The following is a 16,919-nucleotide window of genomic DNA, read 5'->3' on the forward strand; positions in this document are numbered from 1 at the left end:
AAAACAGCAGAGCTCGACGCCTTTTGGCGCCCTTGATTGCTCATATCAGTCGTGCCATGGGGCAGCCGGAGCAGCGTCTTGGCCAAATCCAGATCCACGGTAAACTACTCTTATCCTATCGTTGCGAGGGCGGTAAATAAAATTGGTCGCATCTTTTTTAGCCCCAAATCACATTTGTTCTTATAAAAAAAACATAGCCTGCACTTACCATAGTAACAATTTTCTGTGGCAGACGGGTCTACTTCTCCACTGGCCATAAGAAGCGGCTCTCCTTGCCAGCAAGATGATAATCATCACCATGTCAAAAGAAGGGAGTCTTCATGGACCCTACTTCCAGAGGTACATCATGGATTTGAATGATGGACCTATGCTGCACAAATTGGTTGACAACCTATGGTAGATAACTGAAATTCAAATATTCCTGCGCTGCAATCTCCTGCAGTTAGCCCTGCTGCGTTAGTAGTTCTATTATATCCCAACTGTTCCAGATTTATCCCTGCAGCGTAAAACTGTCTGTCACTAGTCTATGCCTTGTTATTGTATCTTGTTTTACCTTAAGTCGCATCTGTATTCTCGTAAGGGTTCTTCCTCGATTCTTTTCAAATCAACAAGCATTCGTATTTTTTAAACAGCTCCATAGGAGCCAATACAAGGAGGAAGGGGATGTATTTCTAACTTTGCACAATATGTATGTTTTTTTTTTAGGGAAACAATATGTATGTTTTGTTCTGTTTCTTTGTTACATTGATGTATGATAGCATGCTGTTCTGCAATAAAATATCTCCCATGCATCTTGATTTACACAAATGCATATCAACCTATATTGCTGACCTATAACACTCTGGGAAAAAGAAGTTTTGTAGAGTGCTACTACATATACTTCTATTGGCTCCCCCTCCCTTTGCGCCGATGAAGGTAGACATTTGATTTTACATTTCGAGTGTGTTAACTCTTCTCCCATTCTTGTGCGTGCAGGACATTTGGTGTCATATACATTCACTAATGACGCCACGAGATGCCGCCCGTGCTGCATGTGTGTCTCGTGCCTTTCGATGTTCGTGGAGATTCTATCCCAACCTCATATTTAATGTTCACACAGTATCCCAACCTCGCAAAGTTGATCGCATTTTGAAAAAACACTCATGCATTGATGTGAAGACATTCGAGCTTGATTTCTCCTCTTGCTACAAGCCCGAGGTCTATGAATATCTCCATAAGTGGCTTCAGAAAGTGGTTACACCGGGCATTGAAAAACTCACCCTTGTGATGCCTAAGGATGAGGCAGTCAACTTCCCATGCTCAGTTCTATCAAATGGGAATGGAAGCTCGATCTGGTATCTTCACCTTGTTGACTGTGCCTTCCATCCTAAAGTTGGCCTTGGTTGCTTGGGAAACCTGAAAGTGTTGCATCTTGAGCGTGTACGAATTACGGGGGCCGAGTTAGGGCGCCTTCTTCCCAGCTGTGTTGCTTTGGAGCAGTTAAAACTCAGGAGATGCTACCAGATAACTTACCTAAAGATACCTTCCCGGCTGCAGCGACTCAGCTCCCTGCAGGTGTTAGAATGCCACAGACTGAAGACGATAGAGAACAAAGCTCCAAATATTAATAGTTTTTGCTTTATAGGTAACCGAGTTGAGTTCTTATTTGGGGAGTCATTGCGATTGAAGAACGCAGAAGTGCTACGTCACCTCTTCCTCCGTTATGCACTTGAAGAGCTTCCGTCCATTGCGCCCAATCTTGAAACTCTTATCATATGCTCATGGAGTGAGGTATATTCCAAACCCTTTTGTGATTCTTATGCATAGAGCAGTAGTGGTACTTTGGAATGTTATTAACATGTGGTATCTTTATGCAGGTGGTCAATACAACACTGACGCTCTCGCCTTGCAAGTTCCTCTATCTGAAATACTTGAGCATTTATATTAGTGGGTCTTGCGATTGTTTGTCTCTGGTTTATTTTCTTGATGCTGCTCCGTCCTTGGAGACATTCAAACTGCGCGTAAGGCACTGTTCACTCTGCAAATATATTTTTGGATGCGCCAAATCATTAATTCAAGTATTTAAACCATTCTTTTTATCTTCAGGTACCAAAACAGCTACAATCCATAGATGAATTGCTTTCTGAAGACTCCTCGCATCTAAGGCAGATTCCAGGATACCGCCATGACAAGCTCCGGAGAGTGAACATCTGTAGGTTCCCCTCTTCAAAGAGCATGGTTGAGTTGACGTCCCATATTCTGGAAAATTCAGCATCACTCGAGTGCCTTACATTGGACACCACCGACGGTAATTTCAGGTGTTCTGATGATCGATCTGCTAAATGCTCCTGCTTGAATAGACCCATGGAAGCCCGTAAAGCAGCCTTGATAATCGAAAGATACATCAAGGGGAAAGTTCCCTCTACACTTCAGCTAGATGTGGTGGATCCTTGCAGCCGGTGCCATGATGTTGAACTTTGCAATGTTTATCATTGATTTATCATGTGTTTGAACGGTCTAAATTCTGTGATCTGTAGTGGGATGTGCGTTGTCTCTTACTGCATCATTATGTGCACTGTTTAGCTCTGCAATATTTCAAGGCAATTGCTTAAAGTTTAACCTCTCATAATTCAAGACCTTTTCGTTTCGTAATTGTTTGCCTTGTACATGTATATTTTTTTCAATCGTCACCTACTTGTTCGCGGACACTGTTTGGACGTGTCATGCGGACATCCACTAGGAGTCTGGGTACCCAATGGTAAACCTCAAATAAGTAGGGGTGTCCGGACATTCAAGCTACATTCAAACATAGTTCGGACATAAAACATCAAAGCATAGTTCAAATTTACATAGAACTTAACTAAATCTACCTAACGAACCGAAGCCGGATCTTGAACGCCGTCAGGCCGCTGCTGCTTTCGTTGTCGTGGTTGCTCCTATCGCCATGGCATCTGTCCTGGGTTACGGTGGCGCACTTGCAGAGGAGCGCCTCAGCCCTCAGCCTAGGTAGCGCACTCCTGATCCTTTCTGCAGCGCCTCGATGTTGAGCCGCCACCGGCAGCGACCAGCCGTTTCCTTGGTCGTATTCGACCGGTTGAGCGCCCACTTAAGGGGCGAGCTGGGGGCCAACAAGGAAGGGCGGCGGCGCCACCTGTGACTTTGCAAAGGACGCTAAGTTTGGAAAGTGATCTGACTGAAATCTTCGAAACTACTATACAGACGACAGTCCCTGCACGACACGGGAACGACAGCCAAATCCAGCCGTCTATTTCACTTCAGTTTTGTGCATGGATGAGCTGATCTGCATTGTCGTTCACATATCGTCCACCGCTCATCGTGTGTATAGCAGCGCTGCCGAAATCTTTGAGTGCTCCTGCTCTGATTTTGCGTCAGTTGGCTGTTGGTGGCTAAGTGAAACTAATTAAATAAATTGCTTCAAATATGGTTGGTTGCTGCCGCTGCCTTGTTTACGGTGTACTATTTGGAATCTGAGCAATGATATGTGTTCTCATGGAGCACTGTCGTGGGTTTTTGGAGCACAAGCTCTTGTCAAAGACATGGAAACGAATCAGGCATACACTATTTTCTTCAGCAGAAGGAGACGAAAGCAAATGTCCTTTTTACTTCAATCAAACTTTGTACTACTGCCGATAACATCTTTGAAAAGCATTGCAGCTATATATTCCTATCAGAAAGTAACCGCTCCCCTTCTTCTCCTTCAAATTTTCGAGGACTAAGGAGGATCTTTCATAACTTTGTGCATTGTATTTCAAGAAATGACAAGAGGCTTTCACAATCTTACAGTTTCTGAATTATGCCATCAGCTTTCGGAAGAACTTTCATCAATTCAAACCCCACTTTCAGAAATTAAGAAGAGGATTTTCAGAAAGAAACATATACGATAACTTTGCACTAGTTGATATACAACCTTTTTACTAAAATAGATATCTAGTACCATTCGCTCATATGGTACACAACTTCAATTTTTCGTAACAAAAAACAAAGGGAAACTGGGATCTAAATGTAGCCTGTCAGCCCCAACATTTCAACTTTCCAACACATGAATCACAACTTTCAACAACAACAAAACCTAAAAATCCGAGGTGGAGTAGATCTTGGGCCCAACAGACTGCATTGCATTGGCTCTCCCTGGTTGCAGCACTCCCGAAGGAAATATACTTGACCAAACAAAGCATTGATCAAAACTATACTACAATTAGGTCCCAATCATTACTAGGGAAAGAATTAAATGTCTACATATGGTAGCTAGATGATTCGTTTATCTGTAGGATGCACAGAATGACGCGTATATTTCTCACGAGGCTGTAAGAACAAGTTCCTCTATGTGGCCACAGTCAACAAATGAAACCACTACAAAAATGTAAACAAACAGCAGTAAAAAGCTGTCTGGAACACATACACGAACAACTATACAGAAAGACAGTGTAAGACTCGTCTATTCATGTGGCTGGAGACAGCTTCCACTGGATTACTGGTTCTGTAACTGCGTCGTAGGAGCTGGAAACATTTCTGACAGGGTCTTGATTATTTTTTCCACCTGAAACATCGTCTGCATCGGTATTCTCTTGGACGAAAGCTCCCGCAGCCGCTCCTTGAAATCCTCCACGTTCTTCACCTTCAGCTTACCCACATCCCTCTCCGTAATGACGAAGATCAAGGAGATCGCAGAGTGGATGCCCTGAGAGGTTACCATTCCACCAGCATCTTCCTCTATGACGATATTCACCAATTCCATAGCCTTGTCACAGATCATGTCCAGCGCCTCTGGAGATTTTGGTAGACGATCGAGCAGGAGCAGGAACTCATCGGTGGCCATGAAGCATTCGAGCAGCCTATCAGGCACGTCACTAACAGCAGCTGATAACTTGGCCTCCTCATCTGCACAGAGTGCAAGGATTGCAGCGCCAGTTTCCTTCCTTAGTACAACATCCTCAATCTTGAGTAGACCACTGAGCATTTTCATTCCCCCTATTGTCACCATTCTTTTCCTGAACACATCAAACTCTGACAGTGTTGCAATTATAGAAGCTACCATGGCCAACAATGATGCTGAAAGTCCAAGCTTTCCTGCCCTCTCGACGACATTCTTTAGAACAGCTGGTACTTCATTCTGACCGGCTAGGATCTCCCTGTTGGGCCTGTGCATGGACAAATTATGGATTAATGAGATCCTCTGCGCCTCAATATCAGCTGACCATACATTCATCCAGTGCTTCCTAAGATTCATCAGCAGTGGGGTCAGCTCTGGCCACTTGGCAAGGCAAGGTTGCATTCCCTTGGATGTTTTGGACATTAGATTGAGCATCCGCAAGGCCTCTTTCTGCCGTACTGGATGCCCTGAGAACAGTTCTAGGATCTCTTGAATTTCATCCTCTGCAGGTGGCACCAAGGGGAGCGAGCGTCCAATGCTGGAGCGGGCAAGGTTAGAGTGGTCGAGGCACCACTCAGCAATCATGTCATGGAGGAGGTGGTTTGGAGCAGTGAGTGAGTGGGGCAAGGAGTGACCAGTAACAGGGCAGGTATTTTTCTGTGCAAGGGACCACTGTTGGCATGATTTATCAACAGTCTGCAATCAAGCAAAGCAAAACGTGGTTACTGGGTCAATCTAAACCATGGGAGAGTTCCAGAAGAAGCAAAAAATACTTTGAATAAATTTATTATGGTAATTGATCATGACCACTAATGACCAACCTTAGCATTCTGGAACAAGAAAAGGACATAATACAGCTTACATAAAACCTACACCCATGCGACCATACGATGAATGTAAGCACAGCATGTCAGTTTCACTTTCAACTTATCCGTGGGACATAGTATTTCCTTGGAAGAAAATGGCGAAAAAAGAAACATAGCATAAACATCAACTCGAAAAGGAAAACAAGAAAAGGCCTGTTGATTTTTGGTCCCAGGTTTCTACTTTTCAGAAACAGTATGTCATAGTGCGCCAATAACTACTGATTAAATCCCAAGATAACCATATAAACCTACAGCACAAGGGAAACATATGTTATATTTAACAGCTTACGAATATCAAACCTGGCCAACTAGCTTAACCTAAGTACATCTGAGGCGATTCGAACTGCTACATACAGCAGGAAGTGCAGGTTATTTTATTATGATCCAGGAGAATGTCAACTTGTACCTTTTTCTTTCAATGCCCGATCTATTTGGTTATTTATTAACTATAAACATGTGATGCAATTCAAGAGGAAAGTCCATCGATAATCGAACTACTCAGTGACTAAAAAGGGAATCTCATGTAAAGGATAATATGAGTCTCAACTTACATTTAACTAGCCAAGTCAGAGGAGAGAACTGCATGATATTAATAGTATTGGACAGTTAATCCTGGTTGTGGATAGCTTTTATCGCTGCCCATTATTAATAATTTATGACAAATTAGCAATAATATTTCATTGGCTAGTGACGGTGAGCAGAGAAATTTGGCAGAACAGGAAACATCCAGCAGAAAACAGTCCATACATTTTTTATAAAAGGAAGCAATGGCGAGAGCTTGTGACTTACATATCCAGAAGCCAATATAATAGGATCTTTCATTACTCGTTCAAGCAGTGGATCACCCTAACAACACAGCAATTGTATAATCAGTATTGGTGAAGATGTTGAAATGGAGCAATAAATTTGATTGCATACAAGAGAGACAGCTTAATCAATTTGATTGAATGCTACTGTTACACATGCATACATGATTCTGCTGGACTTGAACTGAGCAGGAAATTTTGCCCATATTCTAATAGTTCTTATAAATGAAGAAAAGAACGCCATGTAAAAGAACACCATGATGCTACCGGCTTAATCAATTTGATTGAATGCTACTGTTTCTTCCGGAATAGCACGAGAGATTTTCCACTGAGACTTTTTCGTTTTGAACTTTTAAAAATACTTCTTCCACTGACCACTTGACCAGTGAACACCATGTAGCATTTTGTTGTGCAAATGCTAGAAACAGCAACAGCAAGAAACAAAGAAAAGAGCCACAAAAACTAGAAATTCTTGCACGGAGATAAAAGAATCCGATCAACAGCAAGATACAGAGAAGAAACGAGAGGGGCCAGAACAAGACATGAGCTTCCATTAGAAACAGAGTTGGAAGCCAAGAATCAGAGACGGTGGCAGGCACTTACTTCGCTATGAGGCCATTTGGTAGCGAAATCGCGAGGGAGTTTCGGTGGCCCCGATGTCTTCTTGTGGGAGAGGTCCATGAGGCCGGTCATTGCCTTCTCCATCTCGGCGAACGCTGCCTGCCCTTGGGCTTGGTCGCCGACCGCGGCATCCTCCTGGATCTTCATCAACGCAGTCATTGCCTTCTCCATCTCGGCGAACGTCATTGCCTTCTCCATCGCGGCGATCGCTGCCTGCCGTTTGGCTTGGTCGTCGGCCGCGTCACCCTCCTGGATCTTTGCCAACGCAGTTTGCATCATGGCGGCGAACTCAGACCGCGTGGGGGCGACCTCTACAGGCTGCTGCTCCGACCCGGCTTCATCACCGGTCCCAGTTCTTGCCGCCGCCACGGCCGCCGACTCCGACGTGCCGGAGGCGTCAGGTACCGTGTCCTGCCCGTGCGGGGTTCCTGCTGCTGACCTCGCGGAGGGTTTCTTGCTGATGCCAAGAACCTTCCTAGCCGCCTGCCGCGCTCGCGGCCAGAATCTTGGCCGCGATGATGCCGGGGCGGGGGAGGAGCTCCCTTGTCCGGCCTCGGCGGGCTGCATGGCGCTGGCCTCGTCTATCTCCCGCTCGACACTGGAACGCAGCCGCTGTTCCAAGGTGGCGGCCGCCGGCCTCCTGGAGCTCTGGGAGGGTGGCGGTGGCCTCTCTCCAGGTCCAGGAGGAGCAAGCGCAGGAGGCGCGCTTGCTCCGCCTCTGTTTCTCCTCCCTGACATGGCCGCTTCTTGGTTTCTTGCGCGGCGGTGGGTTGCCTGGCTGCTGCTTCCGATGGGCGTTGGGCGATGGCTTCGTGGTTTGAGTTTGGGAGGGAAGGTGTGATCTGACGTGGTGGTAGTTATAGGGGATGGTATTGGAGGGGAGACGGGCTGGCCTTTTTATAGTCTGGACGCCATGTGGTTGGGTGTCTCCGGTCTGGGGGCAAAGACTCCCAATGCTGTGCAAACGGCTGACATGAACTTCTGTTACTCTTTCTGTTTCTGTTGGCACTTGGGAATGTCATTGTAGGTCTGGAACCATCTGTTGATGATCACTGACGCTGGATACACATGTCTGTCTGCAGAACGAACCATCTTGGCCGAATGCAATGCTCTCGAGCCACCAAGAAGAGCCCAGCACTCCTTCACTCCATGGCGACGGCATGCGCATCTTCTGTCAAGCATTCCGTCGAGCTGAGCGTCGTCTCCCAGCCCACTAATGGCCAAGCCTTCGCAATTGATCCAGTCCTATGTACTGCACAGGAAGCTGCTTGAATTCAATAGTATCTCCAGCTGCTATCTGTCCGTGTAAAACAGCCACTGGATACATACATGTCTGCAGCACGAACCAGCCGTTTAGCTGTACATGGCGCCTCACGCCTCGTGTCAAGCATGCCGTCGAGCTGAGCTGAGCAGAGCATTGTCCCCCAATTCGCTAATGGCAGGCCTTTGCATCGATTTCTCAAGTGCTTCAGCACGCTTCTCCTCTGCCGGGCCTTGGATCGAACAGAGACAGCGCCCAGAACTGCCCCTCCCTTGCCTGGCATTTCGTCGAACACCTGTCCCTCGCTGGCAGGACCAGCCACCACTGCGCAAGGAAACGGGGGTGCCCGGTTCGGCGCTGCCCCCGTGGCCGTGGCCTCCATGTGCGCCGCCACTCGATCAGTAGCTCGACCTTGCTGTTGCGGTCCCGCCGCAGATCGACGCGGTGTCGGTCCGTCGATGCTGGCGGGGAAACACAGGAAGGACATGGGCGAGGCGGAGGAGGATAGGAAGGGAGAGAGGGTCGGCGGAGCTGCGCCGTGGCTCGTGGGGATCTGGAGAGGCTCCAAGGAGCAACGGTGACGGTGGGAAGCAACGGCACTGGAGAGCCGGAGAGCCGGAGCACCTCTCCGGTGCTCGGCTGTTTGCAGCGCTTCAGGATTAGACGAGTGGAGTAGACAATTACTCTGTGTGGAATGGGTTTACATACACCAACGGGTAGATTATTTCTGGATTTGCTCACACAACTTGTGAACTGGTTCCACATTGCCGGAGACGGGTCACGCGTAGAATGCCACACCACCTTTGACCATCATGGTTTAAACCTAGAACGAATTCAAATGCCAAAAATGGTTTTTTTTACTTAAAAAAGCCTTATGTGCAAATTCCAGTAGTTATAAAAACTCAAGAGATTCCAATTATTTCCATAAAGTAATGAAGTACAACAAGAACGAGTAGGTAAACCGGCCAGCAAAAGGCGAGAAGAATATGACCAGTGGCAAACAATAGAGGAAGATCGATAAAAAGAAGAAGAAATTGAAGGGTAATAAGAAAATGCGGTGTATCAAGTGAAAACTTGATTTTAGTGAAAATCTGAAAACTATGCGTTTTGTGCCGTCGGATCTACAACGAACAACATCCGCTCAAACATGGAGCTCCAACAGCAACTTAAACATCAATTTGCAAGTAACCCCCGGCTTCCTAATAATGTTACCTGTTTAGTTGGGTATTGGATTATCCGGATAAGTTCTTATTGACAATTTTTTTTCTTGAGAGGAAACAATAGTGAGACACAACTGTGTTTCCCGAAAAGTGAAAAGTGCAATTGTTCTTTCCACAACAATGCTTTTTGAAAAGTGAAAAACATAGTTATGCTTCATAGTGAGGCACAACTGTGCTTCTCGAAAAGTGAAAAAAACAAATGTGCACTGTGTGAAACATACTTATCCTTCGGTTATTTTGTTTCCAGTTTTTTAGGTTTATGTGTTTTTCTTTTTATTAATTTTAGGTTTTCAAGAAAAAGGTGGCTCAAACATATTAATATAGAATCTAGTTTCAAAGATTTTGACGCAAGAAATGCAACAGTGAAAACGGTTCACCGTTCAAGAGGTAAACCATTTAAAAAAAAGAATCTATCAAAAAAGCCCAAAACTCATAGGTTGTGATAAATGTTGCGCATGTAGTGCGTCACTTGTCATCACTAGAGAAGATGAGTGACTATTATAAGAGGTACCCCTTAATTAGTGATTTCAATAAACTATAAAGTCAACCGCGCAATGATTTACACTAATTTCCATATATCTCGCCTGAAGGTTTTCTTTTTTCCTTGCATCGTTACCGGCCGGCCGCTTCTTCTCTTTGTCGCAGTTGTCGCAGTTGTACGTTGGTTTTTTCTTCTACTTTGATGTCTACTAGGTGAATTGGTCCGATTTTCATAGTATTTTTCCTTTATTTCTTCTATTGGGGTTTTCTTTGCAGGGTATTTCAGTTTTCACTGGTTTTTCTTTCTTTCTTTTGTGTGTTTTCTTCATGTTTTTTGGGTTTTCATTGTTTTTTCTTTCTTTCTTCTTATGTGTTTTTGTTTACAGCTTTCATCGGTTTTCAACGGTTACGTATTTTATTACTTTTTCTATGTGTTTTTTATTGGTTTTATGTGGTCTTTTATCTATCATTTCCCTGTCCTGCATCTGTTTTCTTTGGTTTCGTTCAGTTTTTCCCTTTTTACAACACACGTCTACTTTTGTCATATATAATGCACATTTTTTGTAAATATCAGGAACGTTTATTAAACCCATTTGACATTTTTCGAATAGAAGTTTAACAATCTTCAAGTACATGTTTTGATGTTTTTTTGTATGGTGTACATTTTTCATATACATAAGGAACACAAATGGTATATATGTTTAATATTTTTTAAATACATGATTACGAAAAAAATCAATTATATGCTTTGATGTTTGCTTTTTTCATACACGTTGCACATTTTCTATGTACATCCAAAAAATTATTTTTATATATATTTAACATTTTTCATATACATGATTAACATTTCTTGGAGTATACATCTCTTCATATCTACTTTCTTCATATACTTCTACATTTTCGTATACATATGGAACACATTCAACATTTTTAAGTACATTACTAACATTTTTTTAAACATATGTGTTTAATGTATAATTTTTTATACACATGGTACATTTTTGGTGTACATTAGGAACGTTGTTTTATACATGTTTAACACTTTTTAAATGCATGGTTAACATATTTAGGAATATAATTTTGACGTCTACTTTTTCCGTGCATGTTATACATTTTTGTGGACATGAGGAACATTTTTATATACACATTTAACATTTTTAGAATATATGGTTAATATTTTTTTTAAATATACGTTTTGATGTCTACTTTTTTCATGCACGTTGTTCATTTTCCATATGCATTAGAAACATTTTTTGATATACATTTAATATCATTTTTACACTGCTATTTAAAAAATGTAATGAACACTTTATAAAATAAAAAATAAATGCCAGAAAAAAATCGAGCAAGGTACACAAAAATCGCAAGAAAAGCCAATCTAGAAGAGTTTTGCATAAATTGACGTTAGACCCATATAGACGCGTGTGTTGGGCCTAGCCAATCTAACTGGGGACTGCAGGCGAGATGTTATAAGGATTGCTCTAAGTGATATATAGATGCTTTCCGGAGTCAACTGGATGCTGGTAGTTATGGTGGAATTCTGCCCTTTGGTCAGATGAAAAATAAACTGGGCTATCCTCAGATCTAACAAGTTTATTGAAAACATATCACACGAAAAAAATGCAAGCACTTAAACTTTATTTTTATTTATGTAAAAAAGGTTACGTTTTAAGCATGGACAGAAGAGCTCTTATTGGGAATGGATAGAAGAGCTCTTATTGGACGCTCGCTGCGAAAAGATGTCGAGCAAACGCCTATAGAATTCCCCTTGCCCAGCCCATATTTCCTTTCTATGTGTTCTTTTTGTTTCTAGTCGGTTTTTCCTAAGAAAAATGCTACCGAATTTTTATGAAAAAATTGTTCACAAAATTTTATAAATTTTCGCATTGTTTTAGAACGTGATTTTAGTTTAAACTTGTGTTTTTTACATAAATTTTGAACACTCTTTGAAATATGTAACCATCTAAACAAAATATTATTTATATTACTCGCTCCGTTCACTTTTATAAGTCATTTTAGACAACTGATATTAAACTGTTTTGCATGCTGTCTTAAATCTCTACAACTCCTTATAAAAGTGAACAGAGGAAGTATTTATAACTCTTTTGAAATTTGTGAAATTTATTTTAGAATGTGCAGTTTATTTAGATTCTATGAAGAATTTTTTTAATTATCTAAATTTTGAAATGTAAAAGTAAAAATAAAAATAAACCAGGAAAGGAAAAAAGCAGAAAAGGAGAAAAATAAAAATAAAAAAATGAAGGAAGAAATAGAATAGAAATACGGGTAAAAACCAATAGGAAAACAACAGAAAAAATTGGAAAATTGAATGAGAACCTTCTGGAACCTTCCTAAAACCAAGAAAACCAAGTCCATAACCTTCCCAAAACAGGAAACCACATGCTAACGCTAATCGGGCTGGTTCATGTCGTTTTTGTATTTGTCCGGCAATTTGTCACAAAGAGCGACAAGTAGGATACACCCATGGACAACCGGACACGATTATCCGAAACCACAACATCTAAGTCGGGCTCAACTTTTCCACAAGAAGCCAGGCCCAAAAGTCCAAAAAGCCTAAAATATATGAAATTCAGTATTGCATAAAAAATTAGTTATAAATTAGATTTTATATTCTAAAACAGATGAAATTTTAAAAGCAATGTTCATGTGTTCTGGGCCAGGCCAAGCTAGACTCAAGCTTTGTATTTTGAGACCGGGCTTTGTCAAGCCTAGCTAGGGGCATGATCATGTCCATTATAAAGTTAGTAATGCTATTAAGAGCCTATATAGTGCCCCCTTTTCCATAAATAGGTCAAGTCCAGCTTTATTGAGTTTGCTCAAGTTTATAATAGAAAAAAAATCAGCATCTGCAACCAAATAAATATAAATAGATTCGCGATGAAATATGTATTCACAGTACATTCATTTTGTAGACTAAACACTAGTATATTCCGTTTAATTTAATCAAACTTAATTTAAAAAATAGGGGTTCAATTTATGGGAAAGACAGAGTATATGAGTAACCAGTGGAGGTTTAATATTTGTCCACAAATTTTGTATGAGTCATTATGCAATCAGATTGGATATGTTGAACATCTCACATTGCTGTCATCTCGCGTGTTGAAGTTTTATCAAATAGATGCAAGTCTTTTTTCAGTTCATCTTTGTATAATGGGTGAGTACTAACTTATAAGGTCAAGTTTTCTAATAATAAGAAGAAGAATAAAGTCTCTATAGGCTCACCACCAAAGAGGAGTTCCCACGGGCTCACGGGGCTTATTATTTCTGTCTGTGTTGCTCTGGCAGGATCTTAAGCTTTGGACCCGCGCACGCAAAGACGATCCCTAGGAGCAAGAAAGTCCCCACGCACCATGTCCCGTAAAACCGAGCACACGAATTCAGGTCTCGATCTCCAACCCTTTTCTTCTGTGCTTCCTTGAGAAAGTGCACCGATCTATCTCTCTGCCATGGCAACAATGCGGCCTCCTGCCTTTCTGCAGTGCACCAAGCGTCACTGGTAGCTCAGCAGAAAAAACATGCTGTGTCCATGCTAATTTACCAGCATACTGTTAGTCTAAAAAGACTGACTCGGGTTAACCTCCGTACGTGGCTGCTTCCAGTTTCAGACGCATGACAGACACGTAATATAACTCTGAAGAAATGTGTCGATGAAGCATGTATGTGGAACAGAGCGAGGAGGGATTGATCGATGGTGAATTGCTGATCTCTTTATCTTTATCTGATCTACCTCGAAATGTTGTACTAGGAGGAGGTGGAAAAGAGGAAGCCCCTGAAGATCGATATCCTCCTTTTTATTTTGTTTCGGAGAAGATTGGCAGTACATCCAAACCATGTGACCCCTTTGCCCGGTAGCAGCGGCAGCTAGCCAGCAGCGGGACATGCACGGGGAGCAAAGCGAATGTTTGTAGCAGTGGCGCCACACGTCGCAGCAGAGCACGCCACCAGTAGCTGGCCAGTAAGTTAAGCAGCATGTGTGGATATGGACGTGGATGTACATGCATGGTGCAAGAGACCCCGAGCTGCGTTTTGGCGCGTCCTGCACGGCCGCACCCCCGAACGGGGCCGGGCAGGGCCGCCATCGCCACCAATCCGCCCCGAATCCGCCGATCCCCGTGCCGTTTACACGCGCACCTCGGCGACGTCCGGACGGGGAGAAGATCAGGCGACCCGCCGGCCAAATTCCATGATCCCAACGACCCGCTTTCGTCGGCGAACACGCCACATTTGTCCGGCCGGCCGCTCGATCGGTCCCGATCGGCGACATTCGCCGCCCGGGCCTGGCCTGGCCCGTGTCTCCGGCGAGGAGCGAGCGTGTCCCGCCCCTTTCCGGCCACGCTGCCGCTCTCACGCGGATCGCGGAGGATCTCTCCGTTGTCCTCTTGCTGGATGATCGGGACGCGCCACGGGGATATGCATGCAGATGCACGACGACGGCGCTGCTGCGGGTTGAGTGGAGGCGCGGGAGTCCGAGGTGGACTCTTGATCTTGCGTGATCCGGCGAGAACGAAGCGGACGATGGAAGCGGGAAAGTGTAACGACGGATCGAGCAAAAAAACAAGAGACCGCGGGCGAGCTTCTTTTCCATTTGTAGATAAAGAACCTATGATGACATCTACGACATCTACTACTGAAAATGCACGCAGTTTACATTAGCACAAAGCCACTAGTAGCTTGCCCAATTAATGTCACGGTGCTTCCGATTCTCTTGCCATTGAAACACATCATGACCGCAATCAGCTCATACTACCTCCGTCCTGGTTTATTATTCCTCTTCGTATGTAATGTCAAATTTTAACCAGAGATTTTCCCGAAAAAAATAACCAGAGATTTAACTAATAAAATGTCAATGCATGTCATAAATTTTATAATTTTTTGTGACATGCATTGACATTTTGTTAGTTAAAATCTATGGTTAAAATTTGACACTATATATGAAGGGGACCAATAAACTAGGACGGAGGTAGTAAATAAGAATAATATACTGCAATGTGCATGACGACAAAAGCAAATTGGTCAACGTATAAGCAGATAACCAAAATGGACGCTTCATCCTGCCCTGTGTCAAGCACTTCGCAATGGCAGCGAAAATAGCCTTTTTGCTGCTATGACAACATATTCATCAGTACAGAAAGTGAAGTTGAGCTAAACAACTCATTTTACAGCTGTGGTAGTAGGGTCCCATGCCTGTCTTTTGTGGGAGGGTGTTGCAACCCATGGCGACGACATGATCCATGATGCCTCGATTCATGTCTTGTTTTTCTCTTTGAGCAAGACGTTTCTTGCGTGGTGTCACCCGGCGCCATGTCATTTCTGACTTGGTCACATTTTTACCACTCTCAGAGTCTCAGTTAATGTCGAGTCCCATAATTGCATATTTTTTGACCATGTCTATGTCTGGTGATGTGTCAATTTTGTCATTAGTGTAGACTATTGGTTCACCAAGCTACGAAAGTGGTAATTAATATAGAAGTAATGTCACTTCCAATGCACTTCCATTCTTCCAATGCACTGGTCCATGACGATTTTAAAGACAATGTATTGTTTGTCGAGTGTTGTATCTCTAAGTTGTGATGTACTACTCCCTCCGTCCCAGTGTCAAAAAACACTCTTATATTATGGGGTAGAGGGAATATTTAATTGCCTCAGAGATTATAGTTGTATGTCAACATTGTGGTCTAGCTGTGGACAAAGAACAAAAGAAAAAAAACAAGGAGAGAGGCCACAACATATCAAAGATTAATTCATCCACATATGGGAACTAGTTAAGAACCGTATCATCCGAAAAGAAAGAAAGTGGTTACACCCTCGTTGCCCAGACGACAAAGAGACATAGCCACCGTCATGGTGCCCGCCTGAGAGCCAATCATATGAACCACCATCTGAGGCCGCCTTCCCAGCATCCATGCCCCTAGAAACCGACAAACATTCACATCACAGCCACCCAGCCACGGGTAGGAGGAGTGGAAGGCACCTTCTTCCACTCCTAGCCCGGTATCAACCACTGGATTTGGGTCAATGCCTTCGCGGTAGGAAACACCCACACTTGCGTCCTCCGCCGGTCCCTGTGGGCCGTGGGGGATACAACCGAGTGACTGCGAAGAGCCGTCACCGGGCAAGCTCGAACGCCATCATGCTCATGGCCCTCGGAGCCGATCTGTCTGACGACACAACGACGCCCAGAGACCCCAAGAAAAGCACAAACGCGAAGGCAACCAATGCGTCGGAGATGCCCTAAGAGCCATGCATTACTAGGCACATGTTCCCATCAACACATCATACAGAGAGACGTTGACAAACTATCATTATGTTTTTATTCATGTGTAAGTTGATTTAATTATTTTTGACCTTTTGTGGCTTTTGGCAACCTGCTCTACTGCCTATGAAAAATGAAACATATTACCCGATAAAAGCCACAAAGGAATACCACCACTCCACTCCATGTAGGATTCCAACCGCCGAGCCGGCCCTACACTCCTTAACCGGTGCATGTGACCACGCTGCGACCGAGCTAGCTGCTGTCCGCCCGTGTCGTCCATGAAGAACCCTAAAAAAACTTTGGCCTCACCTCTCCTTACCACCCCCTCCCGTGATCCCCCACCCTTGTCCTTTAACCCTCCCAATCCACGTTAAATTCGGTCGGCTGCATTATGTGTATAAGTGGTATATCTCCAACCCATTCATGGATCCACATATGCGCCATGGATTTATTCCTCTGGGAGCTACGGATGAGCGTGCATTCATCGCCGGCGGTTTCCACCGTGCGTGAATTTACTC

The 16,919-nt window shown here is 43.7% G+C and overlaps 1 protein-coding gene across 1 annotated transcript; it reads right to left on the minus strand.

The window, feature by feature from the left end:
- Positions 1-4,187: 4,187 nt before the first annotated feature.
- LOC123104514 (U-box domain-containing protein 73) lies at positions 4,188-7,901 on the minus strand. The gene is made up of 3 exons (XM_044526379.1): positions 7,146-7,901; positions 6,526-6,582; positions 4,188-5,566 (listed from the first exon to the last, which is right to left on the minus strand). The coding sequence occupies exons 1-3, from the start codon at positions 7,899-7,901 to the stop codon at positions 4,469-4,471; spliced, it is 1,911 nt and encodes a 636-aa protein (XP_044382314.1). The 3' UTR covers positions 4,188-4,468.
- Between the last annotated feature and the right edge of the window lie 9,018 nt (positions 7,902-16,919).

Source organism: Triticum aestivum, chromosome 5A (genome assembly GCF_018294505.1).
Source record: "Triticum aestivum cultivar Chinese Spring chromosome 5A, IWGSC CS RefSeq v2.1, whole genome shotgun sequence".
In the NCBI taxonomy this organism is placed as follows: Eukaryota; Viridiplantae; Streptophyta; class Magnoliopsida; order Poales; family Poaceae; genus Triticum; species Triticum aestivum.

Excerpts from the sequence above, each read along its gene's own strand:
- LOC123104514 (XM_044526379.1), bottom strand. The coding sequence starts at position 7,901 with ATGTCAGGGAGGAGAAACAGAGGCGGAGCAAGCGCGCCTCCTGCGCTT. Across the intron at positions 6,583-7,145 it reads CCAAATGGCCTCATAGCGAA|GGTGATCCACTGCTTGAACG; the intron begins GTAAGTGCCTGC and ends CTGTGTTGTTAG. Across the intron at positions 5,567-6,525 it reads TTATATTGGCTTCTGGATAT|ACTGTTGATAAATCATGCCA; the intron begins GTAAGTCACAAG and ends GCTTGATTGCAG.